We start from the raw sequence: 21,708 nt of genomic DNA on the forward strand, positions 1-21,708 counted from the left end.
ATTCAGTGGGAAGAAATGATGGGCCGATTACAAGAAGTTGTGTTGGACAAAAATAGTGAAGACCATTGGATCTGGATGGTAGGAAATAACATGGAATATACTGTTAAGGCTACTTATGATCAACTCAGTTCATGGAAGAATGGTGGAGAAGAAGGTGGAGTATATAAAGAACTATGGTCGCTAAACCTACCACCAAGGGTGTCTATAATGATTTGGAGACTACTTAGGGAAGGATTGCCTACAACAATGAATCTTAAGAGCAGGAATATTGAACTAGGAGAGTCGGAGAGACTATGTAGTCTATGTTCACGAGCAGAGGAATCTACATCTCACTTGTTCTTTGAATGCGGAGTTACTGACTGTGTCTGGAAAACGTGCTACAACTGGATAGACTTAGCAACTGTACTACCAGCAAATCCTTCAAACCATTTTCAGCAAATGCCCATCTCAATATCTTCTAAAAAAATTTCAGATAGGTGGAAAGTGTTGTGGAGTGCTGTGGTCTACAACGTGTGGATGATGCGGAACAATATCAGATTTAACGGCCGAAGACTACAAATCCAAAAATGTATACAGGATATAAAAAATGATACTTGGAGGTGGCTATCATTGAACAAACAATTCACATACAGCTATACACAATGGCAAGCAGACCCAGGTGGTTGTATAATGGATGGGGGAAGTCATGGATAAAAGGGAGGAAATCCAACGGCCTATGTGTGACATTGAGAGTTACGGAAAACATGAAGGGGCTAAAAGAGGATTTGAAATATGTACATGTACTGGTGGTCTCTATTAGACTTGAGGGGTACAACACAAATCTTGATTGTCTAGTAATCTGGAATATGATATTTCTATATTACGGTTAACCAAGTCACATTTTTTGTAATATGAATTGCACTTCTGGTACCATTAAATAAATAAAATATCTTTTGCTGCTTCAAAAAAAAAAAAAAATTAAAATACGTTTGTTCCATAATAATTAATTACACTATACAGTTGCAGTATATATTTAATGTATTTATTTTTTAAGGGTGCTATTAAAAATAAAGTCATTAATGTTTTATTTGAAATTTTAAAGTAAAACAAATAGATTGAAACTGAAAATATTCAGAAATAATAAAATAATGAGACATAAAAAGTATATATAAAAATGATAATTTGAAAAAAAATTTAATAGAATAAACTCTATGAAAAAACTATTATCGTACAAGTCTTCTTTATTTTATTAAGAAAACATTTTCTTTTAGATTATATACACGATAAAACATAATTAACCTTGTGTTTAAATTAGAAAGCACAGTATGACAGCTGCCAAAATCACAACTAAACCTTAAGTTTGCGTTTAAATTTTATCATCACTATTTCACTATTTATAAACAATTTTTCAATAAAATTACAAATCAAATACAATTTTATCATAATTATCCACAAAAGGTACAGCCGTCTACATTACGTAACTGTATAAGTTAATATAATTACGTCAATATCAATTACATTTTTAGTACTATTTTTTATGTGTAAAGTATTCAGTAGTTTTATAGGTGACTAATATTCAGCAATCTGATTGAAATTTTAGTGGGAATTTTCTTTTTTAATTATATTTTTTCGTTTATAAAATTATAACTCAAAACTTAATTTAAAACCATTAAGTTCTGTTTCTCACTCAAAACTCAACAATTTGTTGATAATATTAGTTAAATTTTATTAATAATAATTATGTGGCCGTACTAATTTTTTCGTTTATACAATAGTCCTCGTAATGTTAGAAATTGGAGGTGCCCCCCTTTTATCGCAGTTTGTACACTAAAAAGCTAAATATTTTTTTTTTTGTATAAACATTTTTGTACCAGAAAATTTAAATAAATTAATGAAAAAATTAAGTTAAACAGAATAATAAATAATTTTTTTATATTAAATAGAAATAAACCAAGGAGATAATTTTTAAAATTGAGAAAGCAATCACAAAAATAAATTTTGAAATTTAGAATTCATCGTTTTTATTGTTATGTTGTGTCTAAATTTTACGATTAAGTTTAAATCAAAATTAATTAATATTACAATATTTTAAATTTAATCATCTAAAAATATAATATTTTTAATTTTGTTATAGGAAATTGATATTTAAATAAATTTAAAAAGTTAAATACTCATTCCAAGGTAAAGTACACAATTCAATGAGAACAAAAATAATTTTAAAAGTAATTTTGTTCAGGAACGATAAATCAAATTTAATTATTTACTTTTTAAATCACGAATGATAGTTCAAACACTTCACTTCCATTCTAATACTAGTATTTTCTCAACCTATACTTCGAAGAACTATTGTATAACAAAAAAAAAAATTGTTAGAACAATATATATTTGACAATTGTGTTTTAAAATTCAAGATTGAAGTTTTTATATTATATATAGACATGAAGTTGCAATCGAATATTATAAATTGATTTTGTGAAAAAAAGTCATATCTTCTATAATTATAAAAAAATATAAACTAAATACTGTGAATTTTAATTAAAAACTAAGTTCAACTTTTAACTTTGATATAAATTTATGATTAGAAGTGGTGGAAAAAAAAAAAGAAGAAGAAATCAGGCTTATCGAAAAAGTAATTATATAAAATTCATGAGATAAATGGTGCGAAGAACATATTTAAAATGAGAATGAATGAATAAAAAAGCGATAGTGTAAATAGAAGTGTGTATGAAATAGGAAAAGCATATTTTGTATATTTGAAGTGTAATAGGAATTAGGAAATGGTGAGAAAGAGGGGTTAGGAGAGAGAAAGGAAGTGTGGGGCAAACGGCAGGATTCAGATAATTGGGGCTTCCTCACATAAATAAAGTCATGATTGAAGTCTCCACTTGTTTCTATATAACCCCCCACACCACTTCCTTCATCTTCATCGCAACCTCAACCTCAACCATGACGCTTCAAAAAGAAGCTCATTTGGGTTTGACCCTAAGCCTCCACCCTTTCACTTCTTCAGGTCTGCTTTCTTTCTTTCTTTCTTTCCAGATCTCCTCCATTCCCTAAATCCAAACACGCCTTAACAATCTATTCTGTTTTTTTCCATGCAGGTGAGGCTGGATCATTCCTCCGCGGAATCGACGTGAACCGGTTACCTTCCGCCGTTGACTGCGAAGACGAAGCGGGTGTTTCATCTCCCAACAGCACCGTTTCCAGCGTCAGCGGAAAGCGCAGCGAAAGGGACCCCAATGGGGAAGACCAGGACACCGACAGAGCCTGTTCCAGAGGCATCAGCGACGAAGAAGAGGCCGAAACCACTCGGAAGAAGCTTAGACTCTCCAAAGACCAATCCATAATCCTCGAAGAGAGCTTCAAGGAACACAACACTCTTAACCCCGTAAGTATACTGCTTCACACTTCACACACACAACATCTTTTTTGTTTCGCTCTTTAATTTGTTGCCTAGCTCACACGTGTCCTGCGGATGTGTGCAGAAGCAAAAGCTCGCACTCGCCAAACAGCTTGGTCTCCGACCAAGACAAGTGGAGGTGTGGTTCCAAAACAGAAGGGCAAGGTAGCTTCTTTACTCTTTACATTAATTACTTCGTTTCTTTTCTTTTTTTAAGGTTGCCTTTGTTTCCATTTTTTTATATTTTATATTTATTTAAAATTAGGTGAAATTTCAGGACTAAGCTGAAGCAAACGGAAGTGGACTGCGAGTTTTTGAAAAGGTGCTGCGAGAATCTCACGGAGGAAAACAGAAGGTTGCAGAAGGAAGTGCAGGAGTTGAGAGCACTCAAACTTTCCCCGCAGTTCTACATGCACATGACCCCACCCACCACTCTTACCATGTGCCCCTCTTGCGAGCGCGTCGCGGTTCCTCCCTCCGCCGTCGATTCTGTCTCTGCCACGCGTCACCATCACGTCCCTCGCGCTTTCCCTCTTGGCCCATGGGCCTCCTCTGTTCCACACAGGCCCTTCGATGCCCTCCGTCCCAGATCTTGACTAATTCACCAAAAATTTATAAATAAAAAAAAATTGAACCCATGAATTGTGTGTTCAAAGTGTGGTCTAAGATATGGTGGTTAGGAAAACCGATTTTGTGGGTCTCTAATGTTTTGTACTAGTTTGACCCTTCGTCTTCTAGTTAGGTTTCTTAGCTTCTAATACTTACTGCGTTACTCTCATTATTATTAGTCAGAGACTTTCTGTAAAGTTCAGTGCTCTTAGTTAATTATTATATGGAGTATATAGTAGCTTTCTTGTGTAAGCAGATTTTGTTAAAGTCAAATTAATATCTGGTTTGATTGCGATCCTACGTTACATGCTCCGAAGATCCTTAATTGATTACGAAGATGCGGGAATTCGTGGGTTTTGGGTGCGAATTGGACGAGTGGAAAATAATTTAAACATGCTAATAGGAGTTTACCCTGAACGACCAAACAATGGTTCAACAATTTTGGGCCATGATGGGCCCCAATGGAGGATGCCTTCTAGTTGTAGAAGGGGAAAGAACCTTATTTTGATGGATTATGTGAGCATTGGTCGATTTAAAAGTTGTAGATGCTTGTTTTATTAACATTGCCCTATCCCTACTCCTGCGGGGCTACCCTGCTATTGTCTGGTTAAATTGGTTAATACAAATGTGTGTTGATCTCTCTCTTTCCTCCCATGTTTTTCTTTCTATACTTTGTTCATGGCTTCTTCATGTATACGTACGTAGTCTTTCTATTTCTTTTCTTTTCCCATGGATCCTGGCACATACACGGGATTGAAGTTCATATTATATTACTATGATCTTATATACATAGAACATAAATAGACAAGTGTAAATAATTTAAAAGCATTATCGAGATTAGAAAATGGAATGTTTCTGTGGATGTCAATTTTTTTTTCCTTCTATTTGTATAGTAGTAATTTATTTACATAATTGCGTGTGTAACAAAAAAAATAAAGATTTAATGGTTTTTTTTTATAGAAATTTTAAAATAGGTCTTTATTTTTTTTTTAAAAAAAGGTAATTGGGTTCTTGAAATTAGTTTGTGAATTAAAATTACTTAAAAAAATAATTTGTGATAATTTTATTAACTTTTAAGAATCCAATTATTAAAATTATAGAAAATTAAATATTTTTTTTGAAGTTTAACAACTTAATTAAAAAGTTTCAAACAGGTTATAGAAAGGAGATGTATTAAACCAAAAATAAATATATTTATCATCCAAAAATAATAGTTTTTTTTAATGTATAATTATATGATGAAGAATTCTCAAGTGAGAATTGTTCTTTTTCATTCTAAAGACAGTAAGTTATTAATTATACAATTGCACAGGCAATGGAAGGTGTTCCAGCATGGAAGACTGTCTCTAAGAAAATTCAATGACTATTTAGGTTCATAACATTTGAGTGTATGACCTGTCTAAAGGACCTTCCACTCTTCCGTTACACGGTGCAATACAGGTTTATTGTAAGATAAATATAAATTATTTATTTTAAATCTAAAATATGATTTATATATTTAAAAAATATATTTATATAAAATTTAAATATAATACATATATATAAATATTTATTTGTAAATATAAATTATTATAAGTTTTAATTATATATAATAAACATTTATTTTATGAAATGCACAATATTATAAACGTGTATGGTGTTTTTTTTTTCTTTAGAGATCAAGTCTAATGTATTGTAATATATGATTACATGGACACTTTAATGGATTTTTTTTAATTAATGACAAGGCTCTACGACAGAATGTCTTAAACTAAGACATGGGTCCATAAATGAAAACCAATTTGAAGAGATGAGCTTAATGGGCATATTGGGTTACAGCCCAGCCCGAAACTGACCCAACAAGTGAAATGGAGGAGATAAAAAAAAAATATAAAAGTGCTTGAAAAACCCTCCATTTCCAATTTCCATGAAAAATTTCCCTCTACGACAGAGTCTTTTTGAGGGACGCATTTCTTCACTGAAGCATTACAACTTCGCACTGTTTGGTAATCTCGCACCTCATTTCGTTGTTTGATAAAATCTCTGTGTGTTCAACCATAGGCTTGTCTCTGAGAGATGGATAGGAGGCTCAACGGACCCACCGTTCCGTCGAGCTCTAACGGCGGCACTGCCATCGTAAGATCTTCCTCTCCGACGCTACAGCCAAACTACAGTAGCCGATTAGTTCAGGTGCTTACTCATTCTCTCAATTTCAACTTCTTCACCTCTTTCTCCTCAGCTACTTCGTAAACCCTAGCTACCTATCACTAACGCACCGTTTGGTTCGAAATTATGTGTTCCTGCTTTTTCCATTCTCCTTTCAACTTCCAGAGAGGTTTTGTTAATCTTTCAATTATGATAGGCTTCTGTTGCTGCTTGCTTCATGTTTGCTCCAATCTGTGAACAGTTAGTTTGGATTCTTTCATTGGAATTATGAGTTTCACCTATAATTTCACTCTCCTGCGTATATGCCTTGTTATGCTGTTTTTTTATATAATGTTTTTATGGTTTCAGTACTCTGAGATTCATAGTGATTGGGTTAGGTTCAGGAGGCTGCTTTGAGCTGTATATTGCCAAAGGAGATCAGTGTAGTAATGTAAGAGCTAAACCTAATAAGCAATTGAACAGTTGTCCTTTAACGACATATTCATAATTTTACGAAGCTTTTACTTCTTGTTCCTAAAGTGTATGGATTATTTGTTGTTTGGGGACTTGTTAGCGTGAGTTAATCTGATAAAGTGAGTGCTTGTCATGTGTTATGAAACATTGATCTTCAGTTTGTTTTACTTATCTGCATCCAATATTCTTGGATAATTCATTGATATACTTCATTGGTACGTATATGTGAAGAATATAAACCTTTAAAAATTATGAAAAATCCAATACAGTATGCGATATCGCATAAACATGTATAATATAGAAAATTAAAAACACTCTACCTCGCTGAACCGAAAATGTCCACTTTATGGATGATTTTAAGAAAAAATAAGATTAATAGTATTATCTCTAGTTGTAAATAACACAGTAATTTATGATGATAATGATTTATATTTATATATATATATATATATTTAATTTGATACGCAATGTACAAGAAGTATTTACTTAATATGGATTTACAAAATTGCAATTATATATTTATTATGTTTAATGAATATTGATACATATCCTGTGTGTATTTTACAAGTATTGTATTCTATACATTTTAAAATATTTCTATTGTCATACGGATATGTATCGGATCATATCTATTGCATCATAGGTGGGACTTGTTCATAATTTTGATTTTATGAATGATGCATGTTGGGAGGTCTCACATCGCTTACCTCAATTTTTGGGTGCAGCAGTGTTGTTAAATAGTTGCTATAACGCTATTGCATTATGGAGTTCCTTGAATCCGTGGTCATGAATCCTTCTGCTATAGCTGCTGCTATGGTGTCATGTTTGCAGCATGTATCCTGTATATCCTCTAGTCATCTCTGTTGAGTATCCAATTAATTGAACTTTTTGAGTTGCTATGTCAATTTTTATGCTTTTTATCGTACAATTTACGTTTTTATACATATATAATTGATATGTTATATATTTAACTGTAATGCAACTTCTGCTATTTGCCTGGAACACTATCCGCTATTTGATATAGCAGATTATTGGCTTTCTGCAATTCAAGGTTGATAACACTGGGTGTAGCTTATATATAACTGTTAGATAACTTCACTTAATGCTAATTGGTTTTAAGATGTAATCTAACATGCTTTCACATCCTGTAGCCTATCTTGAAATTGTCCCACATTTGCTGTCTCAATTCTTGGGGTGTAACTTATATATTGGTTGGTAAACTTTATTTAATGCCAATTGGTTTTAAGATGAAATTTAACATTGCATCCTGTTTATTTGTGTCAATAGCTTCAATTGGTTGGTTTTTTCTGTCTGAATACTTATTCTGCTTGTTCTGATGCTGGAAAATAAAAAAAATGAATTATTTCTGTAAATGAGTTAATTTTCATGTACTGGTGTGGAATAGAAGTTAGATTTTCATATTTGTGAAGTAAATAATTACTGTTATTCAGAAAATAATAGAAAAGAAATGGCATGTGACATTTGATTTCAGGAAACATTGGAACACTTGGCAGCTATTGATCTGATAGAGTTGTGCAAAGAAGCCAAAGTTGAGCGCTGTCGAGCAACTCGAGACTTGAGAAGCTGTGGTCGATATGTCCACCATGTTTTGAATTCATGTGGGCATGCCTCTTTATGTGAAGAATGTAGTCAACGGTGTGATATCTGTCCAATTTGTAGAATCCCAATTTCAAAGAGCGGTACTAAACTGCGTCTCCGACTTTATTATGAGTGCATTGAAGCTGGCCTTATTTCAAAAAGGTGTGATGAGAGATTTCAGGAAATAGAAGATGGGGAACTAACTGCTGATGTCCAGCGCCTTTATTCTTTGTTTGATGTTGCACTTGAGAATAATTTGGTTTCGTTAATTTGCCACTGTATCCTTTTCTATGTCAGTTCTTTTCTTGGCATACTTATTTTATTATTAATTATCAAAATTAAAATATAAATACCCGTCAATTGGTAAGTAAAGTTATATGATAAGATTATGTCTTATTAATGTTATCACTTGAGAGAAACAAATATTGCTTTTCTTCTCTACTATCCTATTTTTCTTATCTATCCTATAGTTTTGTCATATCCCCATGTCTCCACTTTGCATTTTCTTGACCAGAAATTTTACAGACATCACAGATGTGTGTATGGATGAAACTGCTGTTTCCAGTGATCCTGTCATAGCATTTTTGTTGGATGAAGTGGTAGTGAAGGATTGGTGCAAGAGGACATTCAAAAACATAATTACTGAACTGCAGGGAATTTGTATCCTCAAACCTTGTTTTATTGTTGATATCTAAAGCTAATTATTAGTATGACCTTTGTGTCATGTTAATATCTGTGTCCCTTAAAATTTTTCGCCAGATAATATGGACGTTTTAGGCATGAACGAGAGATTGAGTTTGCTTATGAGATTTTCATTATATTTGAAGGGCATATCAAATGTGCTAGACATTTTGGAGTCATCTTTTAAGGGTACTCTTTCAGCACAACTTCATGATTTGCACCATCTCCAAGAGATCATCTTAAAGACAAAGCAGGTTTAGTTCTGCAAGAATGTGTTCAATTGAGTAATTGTATAACTGTTATGGTTTTTGCATTAATATTTGATTTTTGAAACATGTCTTGCTTGGCTGATGTGCTGTGAAGTCATCATGATGAATTTGTATATATTCTCCTTTTTTAAATTGTATTGTTATTGTGTTTGTGCATTGTGTTCTTAATCTGATACTGTCTTTGTTCCCTAGGCTTCAAAAGTGTGTACGACAATGGCTGGGTAACCTTCCTGGCTGAATTAACTATCATGATGTATGTTGTATGCAAGATGGGTGTTTGTAAAAGTGACTGATATATGACCTTACACTTTCATTATTATTTTTTGTAAAGAGTGGTTGACTGGATGGTAGTCTTCCTCGATCTGTCTCCCTTTGTCCCAGAAGTATGTAGTTTCAAAAAATAGAATAGCTAATTGCAATCTTCATTCTGTTGATTAATTTGTTTTTTTCCTTCTTCCCAGCATATGGATATTATTATTTGGTGTACAAGACACCAATTTTTAGAGAATGTGAGATCACGTTTTACTGATAGTTTATCATGGGCATCAGTTGTTCGCAAGCGGAAATCAGAAGCAATTAGACGTGCTTGGCCTGATGCAATAAATCAATCTGTGGAGTCATCGGGACACGATGGCTCTCTTTTTGTTGAAGATGCATTGAATAATCTTGATCTGGAGGAGGGGTTTATGCACGAAGTAGCAGAGGGATTTGAAATTGCATCCTTGCAGAAGGATGGTGCATCATTTTTGGGGTCAAATACTGATCAGATGCTGGGTTACTATCCCTTCAAAAATCTTCGTGCTGCTGCTGACTCGCTCTTTTTGCATGGAGGCTCTGATACAGTGATTGCAAAGCAGGCCATTGTATCCTTTTAGCCTTAACTTTTATTGTGGGTGTATAACTGTATTTGTTTCTGTCAATTATAGTTATTTTTTAGAGCAATACCTCTATTTTTTGGGTTCCTACAGGTATCTTCCTTTGGAAACAGAGCAATACTTATTTTATTCCTTAACTTCTATAGTTTCTGTATTATTTGTATGATCGCCACTGGACAATACCAGATGAAGAATGGAGACACGTACTGGAGGACTTTGCAGCTACATTTAGTATTAGTAGGCACTCATTACTTGAGTCTTTGACTTTTTACCTTCTGGATGATCACACCGAGGAGGCTTTACAGGTAACTTCAACAGATATTATGCCCAATGAGTCTTGTAGAGGCTTATTTTCCCTGGTCTTCAAGATAAATTTATTGAATCTATTTGTATCAATGTTGCTTTACTGATTTTCCTTTTACCGCTGATAAGAATTATATTTAACTAGGAAAAGATATCAGCTTTATTCTGTAATAATTGTATTGGAATCTTATATGCCATCCTGAAAATAAAGCAGTAAAGATGTATTTAGGCTTTAGCTTTAGGTTTATTTGGGCCTTTCTTTCATCTCTTTTATTTGTAAGGCGGGTGATCTTGTTTATACTCAGAGTAAAATGTCACATTTAATAGCACCATGATTCACCTTTTGCCAATATAAGCAAGGGGCTAAAATGAAGCTTGGAATCTGTGGTGTAAGAATTTGTAGCCTGAGTATTGGGTTTTACTGTGAACCTGTTTTGTTTCCTTTTTAAGTGTAATATTATTTATTATTCTGTTAGGAAGCTTGTCGCCTTCTTCCTGAAATAACTGGCCCAGCATCACATCCTAAAATTGCTGAAGTGCTGTTAGAAAGGGGTAGCCCTGATACGGCTCTCATGGTTTTGAGGTGGGCTGGGCGTGATGGTGGACCACACTTGACTTCACTCAGAGATGCTGTCACTGCAGTGCGGGTGAGGGTTGAGTGTGGGCTTCTGACTGAAGCATTTATGCATCAGAGAGTGCTCTGCACCCGGGTGAAGGAAAATAATTTCAATAAAAGAGCATCTGGTGATACTTCAGAGAAACTGAAAGGCCAACATAATAATTGGGTCGAGTGGGTGGAGGTCCTGGTGACTGAGATTTGTTGCCTCTGTATTAGGAGGAACTTGGTGGACCGGATGCTAGAATTGCCATGGAATTCCGAGGAAGAGAAGTATATACATAAATTTCTTTTGGATTATGCTATTGAAGACCCTCTAAGGACAACAGGAAATCTACTTGTTGTCTTTTATATTCAGGTACTTAATTTCAATAGTTGGTTCCGTGACCAACATTGATGCTACTGGTTTATTGATCTTGTTAGTTCAGTTTGCTTCTTAAAATGTCTTGGGGTAGTTTCGCATATCTAATGGTAATATTTAATTTTGAGGAAAATGTGAGAATTTCTGGCTTATATTTATTCTGGTTTCAGCGCCACAGATATTCTGACGCATACCAAGTTCATATTAGACTTGAAAAGGTGGAGCAAGACTGCATTTTAAAAGGTTCTGTACGTCAAGAATTTCTGCCAAGATTAGAAAAGGCTATTCATTGGAGAGCCAATTTGATTGTAAGTGATTCAAAATCTTTAATTTTGAAGCTAATGTTTTCTTCCTCAAACTTTTTATTCTTGAACCTTGACAGGCATTGGTTTCTTTTATGTCTAGCAGTTGTTATGTTTCCTATGCCCATTGAAATAAATAAATAAATTTGACTCTTATTTAGCATGTTTGGATAAAACTATCGTTCTTAGAATGAAGTTGTGGATATTTTATGTTTTTGAACAAAACAGAGTAGATGCTTGGAGTTGTTGCCTGAAGTTGAACAGCAACAACTGAGGAGCGGAAACTTGACCGAAGGTGCTGCTACTTCTCATGAAGAAGTTGAAATTCCTGACAAGTTTGATGTTCCTCAGAGTCAGGATTCCTTGTCGACCAGTTTATTGATTCCTTCTGTGGATTCTTCCCACATTCTACATAGAGAACATACAACTGGCTTGTTGAGTTCATCGATTTTGGGAGCTTCAGCCAAAACAGGCATGTCTTTCCCCCCTACTGGCCCTGAGCTTGGTAATTTTGGTTCCTCATCATATCATCGTGATGGGTTATTTTCCAATAACGAGAGGGTTCCAAGTCATCAAGGTAAAATCGGCAAAAATCCTAGATATGATAACACTCCAACTCTGAGGAATCATAAGATCCGTTTGATGAATGGTTCACCTATGAGGGGATTTAACAGGTCATCACCAAGCAATTCCCAGGAAATTATGCCAGACAAAATCTCGCCTGGAGTTGAACGAAATCTACTTATTGGCCATAATCAAACTACCAGTCCTATGTACTCCTGGAAGGGTACAGCTAGCCCTGTTACTAGATCCACCCTTAGCTATCCTACAGAACTTGTAAATGATCTCCCAAATATATCTATTAGTAATGTTCAATCACATAAAGATAATAAAAGTTGGAATATGGGGTCAACTAATGATGCGATGGATGTTTCTCAGAGGTAAGAATCTAGTTACCCATTTCTTTAGCTCATTGCTGTTGATAATCTTGTATAATTATCGTATATAAGAATATACCCATGTGCGTTACTGATGTTTTTTATTAAGTTAAAAGGGTATACTATTTTTGTAGACTGAATCCTTTTGTGTACTTCATTTCTTTAGCCTTGTAGAGAAGAAATTAAATACCGAAGAAAACATCAATGGTAGACCTAGATGGAGATCTGATGGAGCGAGCGATGAGGAAGATAATCTGGATATGGAAAGAGCTTTGGATATGGCTTATTATGCAACTCCAACACGGAAAACAAGACGTAGCAGAGTTGCCAAGAGATGAAAACTCGACCTTTTGATTGAAGGTTTCTGGAAATTTTATGGGAAGAAACAAGAAATGCACATGTGAAAGAGTCGTTTTAAAGTTGAGAGCTTTGCTTTTTTTGGAACTCGGGATTTTTTACTTATACATTTACGCAGGTCTTCGTTGTGCAGCTAATATTCAATGAAGAAAATTTTATTGTTAAAGAGTCGTTTGCCAGAATCTCACCATTGGGTTCACAAATATTTTAGTTAAGGGATTAATCTTTTGTACAATTTTAACATCATAAGATTATGTCTAAATTTTAGTCTCTGGTTTATTTAATCTCTCATAATATTAAGATATAAAATTTAAATAATTTAATATTTATCAAGAACAGTGTTTTGAAAAATGAATCAGAAAATGTATCGCAAAATTAGTGAATGGATAAGTGAACTGGTTAAGTGTTTAGTTAAAATAAAGATCATAAGTGGCCTAAAAATGCTGATCAAAAATTGGTTCACAGCAGATCAATAAAAGACATTTAATATAAATTTATTGTGCTTTTTCCTTCTTTAAAATAAGATAAATTAATTTCCAAAAGTGATATCTTTCTTATTCTAAATTTAAATTTGTTATTGTTTTGGCGCATATGAATACTTAAATTTGATTTTCTTTCTCGACATTGAAAATCGCCTGAAAAGTAATTCGACGATTAACTGAATTTTTTTAATAAAAAAACTAATATTAGATTCTCTTGGTTGTTTGGGAATTTACTTTTCATGCGTTTTTTTATTATATTTGTATTCCTTTTTTTTATTCCTATATCAATTAAATTTTATAATTTTCGTGTGGTGAATTTAATGAAACTAGTTTTACTTTTTGAATAAACCAACAAAGGATTTAAAGTTATGTCTAAAAATTTAATATATATTTGATCTTTTTATTTTTAAAATAGAGTTTTTTAGAATCTATTTAAATATAAATATAGAAGTATTTTTCAAAAAAAACAATTACTAGAAATAATTCTTTATTTTTAATATAAAAAAAAGTTTTCCAAATTACTTGTAACTTATATCTAAACATGTTCTTAATCTCAATAACAATAACAATAGGAAAAAAAATCTCAAACACTTGTAATTAACAATAACATTCCATTTTAAAAAAACGTATATCTATTTGTGTTTGCTGGAAGAGTGTAATTAATCCACTAAGTGTCCAGGGTAAAATTTATTTTGAGCAAGTCATACACTTAAAATTAAAAAAAAACTAAAAGTATATACAATTTCTTTTGGTAAGTGTTTACAAATTGATCGTGCTTTCCACATGCTTAATTTTCAAACGGATATCATATATGTCATATATATATTATATGCCACGCTTATTGCGAATATTATTTTTTAAGTTGGAGTTGGAGGCAATCCCTCATCATATTCCTCCTTCTACGTAAGAATATGAAAATCATCACATGTTATATATGCCACGTAATTGCCATTAATATTAATTAATTATTTAAGCAACCCCGCGTTTGGAAATAAAGTAAGCTTTGTAGGAGTCAGGAACATGCTATTATTGGATCTAAGTAAAGGAAGAGAAGAAGAAATCAGCAACAATGAAACTCCCTATCATAGATCTTTCTTCACCTGATCGTCTTTCTACTGCCAATTCCATCCGTCAGGTTCTTCCTTTCTCTTCTCTTTTATATTACAACTAAATACAAACATGATCATTTTATTAAAAGAAATGAGAACATTATTAATATACATTGAAGTTAGTCAACTAATAGCACGGGGAAACATGATGGTTAATTGATGTTGTTGAAGTGTGTTAATACTAATAGGCGTGCATTGAGTATGGTTTCTTTTACCTTGTGAACCATGGAGTGGAGAATGATGACATGGTGAAAGCTTTTGATGAGAGTAGAAGGTTCTTCTCACTTTCACTTGAAGAAAAAATGAAGTTGGCTCGCAAGGAGTTTAGAGGTTATACTCCTCAGGATCCTACTTTAGGCCTCCAAGGTATATTTTCATTTTTTTTTCTTGTTAATTTAAGACACTATTATTTAATGGTTAATTTTCTAGAAAGAAGGAAAACTTGTCATCATCATTGCAAATAATGTTGATCAGGAGATTCAAAAGAGAGCTTTTATATTGGTCCAATGGCTGATTCAACAAATGCTAATCTCAATCAATGGCCTTCAGATGGTATATACATGCTTCTCACCTAACTATCCTAAATTGTAATGGTTTCATTATACAAATATGAACCATTTGTGGCTGCATACATATACATGTGATGTACATGAGATTTATTTGAGATATTTGTGTTGCGAGGACACTTCAGAATCACTTGAAAATTGGAGACCATCAATAGAATCCTTCTACTGGAAACTCTTGTAAGTTGTTTGTTTTTCCCCCTCCAATATTATGCATTATGTTCACGTGGTTCCAAATTATTTTAACATCATGTTTGATCAGTTTTAAAAATTTGACTCCAAGTATTTTGACATGGTTATCCCAACTTGGTTTGTTATATTCTTAATTTTTTTATATATATAATAACATATTATTTATATATTTTTATATAATTATTTGACACAGTGGAGCTGGAAAAAAGTTGTTATCTCTAATTGCCCTTTCCTTGAATATGGATGATGATTTCTTTGAGAAGATAGGTGCTGTGGACAGACCATCAGCTTTTCTTCGCCTTTTGCGCTATCCAGGTTTACAACCAATTTTTTTTTAATAAATTATTTCTTCAAAGTGGTTGGTTGATGCAAAATTGGGCTAAAGTGATATTTCTAGTGGGATTTTATAATTAAATTAGGGATTAAATTTCTATCCTTAATTATGGAGTATAAGGGGATAAATATATTAACGATTTGATCCGTAAGACTTAATTTGTGAATTTTGCATTTTAAACACACTAAATAAATTCAGTTTGTTAAATAAATGAATTTTTTTTCAAGTTTGTATATGATCTACTAAAATCTATGGATAAACAAAATGGTTTGCAAACCTAAATAATAATTTGAAAAAAGTAAATTTTCAAAAAATAAAAATACATAAAATTAAAGAAAAATATTTTCTTTTTAAGATAAAATCTATCACACTAAAATACATAAAATTGGAAGAATTATCTTAATCACTAAATATTAAAGTGTTAAGATTAAAATTATTATCAATATTTATATAATAATCTCAAACTCAATAATAACATCAAAATATCTTAAAAATAATTCAAATAAAAAATACACACCAACTTAACATAATTTTAATGTATTAATAATTTAAAAATTTAAATATACAATCAAATATTAAAATACTAATGTCTTAAAAATAATTAGTGAAATATGTAAATTAGTCCGCAAATTCGTGAATTTAGTCTGTAGATTTCACAAATCGAATTAAAAATTTAAATATAATTACACAAATTTTAAGATAAAAGAGTTTCTTATCTGTGACTTAATTTAGTTCCATTTATCAATTCGAGAAGTACTAAACCACTTAAGTTAAGTTTCACTAGTCGTCTTAATTAAAATTAAGTTTTATATGATTATTCTCTCTTACTTAATCCTTAATTATCAACTTTGATTCATAAATGATAAATTATGTGTATGAATTTTTTTTTGTTTCATTGCAAAATATTAAAAAGGATGCATGTCATGGTCTTGATATTATATATAAGAATAAAAGAGTTAGCATATATAAATAACATTTTTTCTGGTTTCTTTTTAAATGATGGAATAAAACTTTAAATTTTTAGGTGAAATGGGATCTCACGAAGAGATATGTTCTGCTCATTCAGATTCTGGCACACTCACTCTTCTAACGACCGAGGGAGTTCCAGGACTACAGGTTCTCACTTTTATTTTACTTATTCATTTTGGGTATATATATATTTGTACACCTTTAAAATTTAGGATGAAAAATTCACTACTGAAGTTTTATATAATTTTTTTATGGAAATTGTTCCTACCATAAAGAAGGAGAGTGTTTATAAACTACCCTTAATCTAATCTTGACTGTGAAATTTTTAGGTATACCGGAACAGAAGTCATCAAAACTGTGTTTAATTTATACATATTAGTGGAAAGTGGAAAGACATATACTCGTCTATCCACAATTTTTAATTTATAAGTTAGATGTAAAATTTAATATTTTATATTATTATTATTTTTATACAAAGAGAGGGTTACTTGTGAAAGAAATATGAGACGCGGAATAAAAAATGTGAAAGTGAAAGTAGAGTAACTAGGTATTAGGTAATTGATGACAGTGAAGTGTCTTTTTCTTTGGGTCTATATATAGCAGTTAAGTGTGTGAACCAAACACATCTATCTCGTATGACTTTTAGGAAAATAAATAAATAAGAAATAGAGAGATGAGAAATACAGAAGAAAAAAATAGACAAATAAAAATAAGTAAGAAATAAAATAAATTTTGATTATTTAATTTTAGAGAAATAAAGAAAAAGAGAAATATTATTTTATATGTTTAATAAGATGAAAAAAATAGATAAGAAATAAAGTATATAAAAATAGAGAAGAACAAAATAGATTATAAATAAATAAAAAAAGAAAGAAAGAAAAATTTTAAAAAAATTTAAATTAATTTTTTATGTTAATATTAAATTAAAAGATTTAAGACATAACTGCAATCAATTACAAAAAGATATTCAATCGATTGCATTGAATATATATGCTTAAACATATTCCGAGTCCAAACAATCTATTGAATAAAAAACTCAATTCATTAAATGAAAAATACATTTACGATTTCGTATATAAAAAGCAGTGTAATCAATTACAATATCTTTTTTAATTGATTACGAGTAAATTTTAACATGTTTGCTGTTAATTTTCACGGAGACTTAATCCACACTTTTTTTTTTTTTAAATGTCCTACAAAATGAATGACCAATGATTTTTTTATTTCTTCTTCATTTTGTTACCCTTTGTCTCATTTTTTTCTCCATTTTGTGTACCAAAAGAGGAGTAAACGAAAGAATAGGGAGTTGCACATGCACTTCAAGGCCAAAATTAGAATAAAGAATATGTACATTATATTAAAAAGGCATATTTCCTTTATTGTGGGATTAAATTAGAGTAGTAGGGGTTTATGACATTTAAAAGATAAAAATGTGCATACTTTACTATTGTTATAAGTTATAAATAATAGTTTTTAGTTATTGAGTTTCGTCCCGAGAAGGTTTGTTAAAATAAGAGATTATCACATTTCAATATTTCATGAATAGATTTAACCAACAAAATATCCATTCATAGGGACCCAAGTCAAGTCCTAATTAAAATTAGGCTATAATTTCTTTAATTTATAATTTTTATATTTGAGGACTTAAATTTTTTATTTTCATATTTTTAGATCTGTCGGGACAAGTTAAGGGAACCACTAGTCTGGGAAGATGTATCTTACATAGAGGGGTGAGTTCATGAAATAGTAAATTTGTATAGAATCTATTGATGCTTTGAAATCAATTGAAATCCGATCCCTCTAAAATATGTTATCTATTATAGACTATATATCAAGTTACATTAAAATGTTGTACATTTTATCAGTTCTATCTTGATATAGTGTTATGTTCTCACTTTGCTTTTTCAGGGCCTTTATTGTGAACATTGGAGATTTGATGGAGAGGTGGACAAATTGTTTATACAGGTAAATCTTATTATAAATTATTATCCTAATTAGATATATTTGTTTGTTTCTCTTACAAATAATATATTCAATTCTCAACTTATCCATTAAATTTGTAGGTCAACAATGCACCGGGTTAAACGAACTTGCAAAGAGCGTTATTCGGTAATAATAAGTTACTTTTCATAGTTGTTTTATTTTTATATATTTATTCCATTATTTTTTTTAATAATGGTTGATGACGATTAAGGTCTTTTATCTAATATTTTATCGGCAAAAGAAAAAGTTTCATTTAACACTACCAAGTACCAACAGTTCTGTGTAGAAATTAATCCTCTTACCTACCACTCAACAGAACCTATCAAACCAGAATTTTGCTGAGTGTGATCCCTACTATAAAGATAATATCATACAACTGCAAATTATGAGCATAATACTCCACACCAAATATTATAGGAGAATATATATATTCTCTTACTAATTCCCCCACTTCTTTTGTAGGTAAGTATTAAATGTGTTTTATATTTTTAAGATATTAAATGTATTTATTTTTTTATTTAATACTTTATTCATAAAATAGTAGGAGAATTTGTTAGTAGATATATCATTACACTTTCTACAAAGGATGTGAATGAAGTTAAACTGGACTGGTTTTGCATTGATATATTATATATACCATTGAACGACCACAATATTTAGAAGTGGAATATACACTGTAAAGACCAAATAAGAAGTTGATGACAATTTCTCCGAAAAGGTTGTGTTGAAATTTGTCTTCAGAATAGATCACGAGAAGCTCATACCCAAGAGGCCAACACACCAAAATTTAATGATTTTTGTCTCATTTTAGTAGCAGGTATTTTGGTTACTTAGCATGATTTGGTAATGTGTTAAAAGTTGCTATTTTGTAGATGGCATTTTTCTTAGACCCTCATCCCGATTGTATCGTGAAATGCATAGAAAGTTGTTGCAGCGAGTCATCTCCTCCAAGGTACAAATTAATTTGATCTCTTATTAAGATTCATATATCTTGACTAATAATCTAGATAGACTAAAATACAGAGAGTTGGATATATTTATTAAATTTTACACACTAGTTGACATATTAATTAATCTCTTGTCCAATTTTTCTGTGTAGATTCGCTCCAATCCGCAGTGGAGACTACATGGATGCACGTACAAGAAACACACCAGTTTGACAAGAATTTAAAATGTTTTATCCACTCATTTATTTAAGAAAATAAATTAATAAACCAAAGAGCTTAAGCAATAAGGATGCGAGAGGAAAACGATCACTAGAAGATCTTTTCAGCCTGAATGCATGCCATTGATTGAAGTTGTCCTCTCTTTTCATCAATTATTTCCCACTTCAAATATGTTGTCGACTATTTTATATTCCTGCATTCTGGATAGTGTGTCTGTTTAAAATTGATTATGGGAAATTTTTGTAGAGCTGGTACGTCATTTCCAGTTTGGATGTCTTCAAATTTCTTTTCTTCATTTCTTGTTATTTTTATAATTTTAAGCGTATAAATTATATTAAATATTAATCATAAAAAACATGAATGTCCATTATATATTTAAAACTATTATATATATATATATATATATATTAGACAATAAGTCGATACAAAGAAATGGAGATGTGAAGTCGTTCATTTATCCCTTCCTTTTGTTGGGATGGGTGTGAATGGGGACATATCATATAGTAATATTTGGTACCCAGTATTTTATTTAAATATGTTATTATATTTTTTTTTAAATAATTATAATATTAATATGAATATTTATTATTGAAAGTAATGATTAATTTTTGTTGAAGAGCATAGATACACATAAAAATATTTTTTTTCTTTTAATATAATTTATTTTATATTTAATATTAGAATTTAAATTTTAAATAATGTAGTTAAAAACACATGCGACTACTAGTGAGATTATTTTATCATATACGCATATCTACCGATTGAAATTGCCAAACCAAATCAATTTGTACACACAATCAAATCCATTTCTTTGTCCAATTCTTATATAAGCTCCAAAAATGGCGGCTCTGTCATTCTATTAAATAATTCAGCCTTTTGTTTTGTAGTTTAATAATAATAATAATAATAATTAGTATATGTTTTACGTTATAAGAAAGAAAAAAAAAAAAGATACGTTGTAGCAACCTCGGTCGCGATGGGACGGCGAAAAATAAATTGAAAAAGAGGAGTCGCCACCAATGTTGTTTTTTACGAAAAAATATTGGAAAAACCATAAAATAGAAAATAGTCTACGAAAACCAAATTTTGAGTTCGGAAGTGATTACGTGTGAGGAAGGTATTAGCACCTCACAACGTTCGTCCTAAGACGATTACCTTTAATTAATTAAACTAATTATTTATAATTTATAAAAATATTTATCTCACTAAAATAATCGAATATATTTTATTTAACTAATTTAAATTATGCATTGAAAGAGAGTCAAAATTATTATTGTTATATAAAAAGGAAAATAATATATTTTTTATTTTTTTGGCGCGACAAGATTTAGTTTTTGCTCCTACGTATCTTCATGTGTAATGAAGAATCAGAGTCACGTAGTTCTTTGTAGAAAATGTTTGTGTGTTGATATTTTTTAATTAAATTTTATTTTTTGTTAAATATAGGATTCTTGAACTGTCTCAGCTCATTCACCCTAAAAATATAAAATTGACTAAGGTGTACACCAAAGTCAATTCAATAAAATTTTAATTATAATTATTGCTAGAGATGTTATGATATTAAAAAATTTATTAATTGGACATTTTCGTTTTTGGAGAAAAAATTTAAAGATAAGCTGTAAATTCAAAGGTTAAAAAGATGTCACATCTAGTTAACCATTCCTCCAATAAAATTTTTAATACAATAATTTCAGATATTTACATTAAATATTATAACACTATATTTTGATATTTAATCACATTTTGAATTTAAATAAGACTTTAAGATGATAAATAAACTTTTTTAAAATAACAGATATTACTAATAAAAAAATAATAAAAAAAATAAATAAATAAATAAAAAGAAAGTGAGTTCGATATACTCACTATTCTTCGCTCAAGAAGTGATAACTTGTTGGTTTCTCCTTCTGAGCTCCCTTTGGTCCAAGGTGGAGATGTGTGTGTGGGTGTGTGTAGGTGTCTTTGGGAAGGCAAGGGCCGCTATTTATAGACTTTCAGGAGGGACCGGAACGGCCCGTTCCGG

General features: G+C 31.1%; 3 protein-coding genes across 10 annotated transcripts; all 3 read left to right on the plus strand.

The window, feature by feature from the left end:
* The first annotated feature begins 2,754 nt into the window (after nt 1-2,754).
* Nucleotides 2,755-4,288, plus strand: LOC109800793 (homeobox-leucine zipper protein HAT4). The gene is made up of 4 exons (XM_020361669.3): nt 2,755-2,989; nt 3,081-3,367; nt 3,465-3,544; nt 3,657-4,288. Exons 1-4 carry the CDS (start codon nt 2,848-2,850, stop codon nt 3,973-3,975), a joined length of 828 nt encoding a protein of 275 aa, XP_020217258.1. The 5' UTR covers nt 2,755-2,847; the 3' UTR covers nt 3,976-4,288.
* A 1,592-nt stretch (nt 4,289-5,880) lies between these two features.
* HOS1 (ubiquitin-protein ligase) lies at nt 5,881-13,171 on the plus strand. Of its 6 annotated transcripts, XM_020361012.3 has the most exons (12): nt 5,881-6,157; nt 6,330-6,373; nt 6,482-6,563; nt 8,079-8,463; nt 8,711-8,845; nt 8,945-9,120; nt 9,597-9,998; nt 10,157-10,315; nt 10,790-11,287; nt 11,461-11,598; nt 11,821-12,533; nt 12,697-13,171. In XM_020361012.3, exons 1-12 carry the CDS (start codon nt 6,044-6,046, stop codon nt 12,866-12,868), a joined length of 3,018 nt encoding a protein of 1,005 aa, XP_020216601.1. In that variant the 5' UTR covers nt 5,881-6,043; the 3' UTR covers nt 12,869-13,171. The 6 variants fall into 6 exon arrangements, with proteins under 6 accessions (XP_020216601.1, XP_020216602.1, XP_029127645.1 ...); XM_029271812.2 differs by lacking the exons at nt 6,330-6,373; nt 6,482-6,563 and adding an exon at nt 7,312-7,448 and having other exon boundaries at nt 5,883-6,157; XM_083066156.1 differs by lacking the exons at nt 6,330-6,373; nt 6,482-6,563 and adding an exon at nt 7,312-7,427 and having other exon boundaries at nt 5,883-6,157.
* Nucleotides 13,172-14,343: 1,172 nt separating this feature from the next.
* Nucleotides 14,344-19,980, plus strand: LOC109801501 (azadirone synthase LFS). 3 transcript variants are annotated; one of them, XM_020362584.3, is made up of 11 exons: nt 14,344-14,504; nt 14,667-14,844; nt 14,953-15,030; nt 15,170-15,221; nt 15,427-15,548; nt 16,592-16,683; nt 18,208-18,266; nt 18,445-18,501; nt 18,600-18,645; nt 19,392-19,471; nt 19,619-19,980. In XM_020362584.3, the coding sequence occupies exons 1-11, from the start codon at nt 14,439-14,441 to the stop codon at nt 19,677-19,679; spliced, it is 891 nt and encodes a 296-aa protein (XP_020218173.1). In that variant the 5' UTR covers nt 14,344-14,438; the 3' UTR covers nt 19,680-19,980. The 3 variants fall into 3 exon arrangements, with proteins under 3 accessions (XP_020218173.1, XP_029127693.1, XP_082922948.1); XM_029271860.2 differs by having other exon boundaries at nt 16,634-16,683; XM_083066822.1 differs by lacking the exons at nt 19,392-19,471; nt 19,619-19,980 and adding an exon at nt 18,836-19,385.
* The last annotated feature ends 1,728 nt before the right edge of the window (nt 19,981-21,708 follow it).

This window comes from Cajanus cajan, chromosome 11 (assembly GCF_000230855.2).
Source record: "Cajanus cajan strain Asha chromosome 11, NIPB_CcT2T_4, whole genome shotgun sequence".
In the NCBI taxonomy this organism is placed as follows: Eukaryota; Viridiplantae; Streptophyta; class Magnoliopsida; order Fabales; family Fabaceae; genus Cajanus; species Cajanus cajan.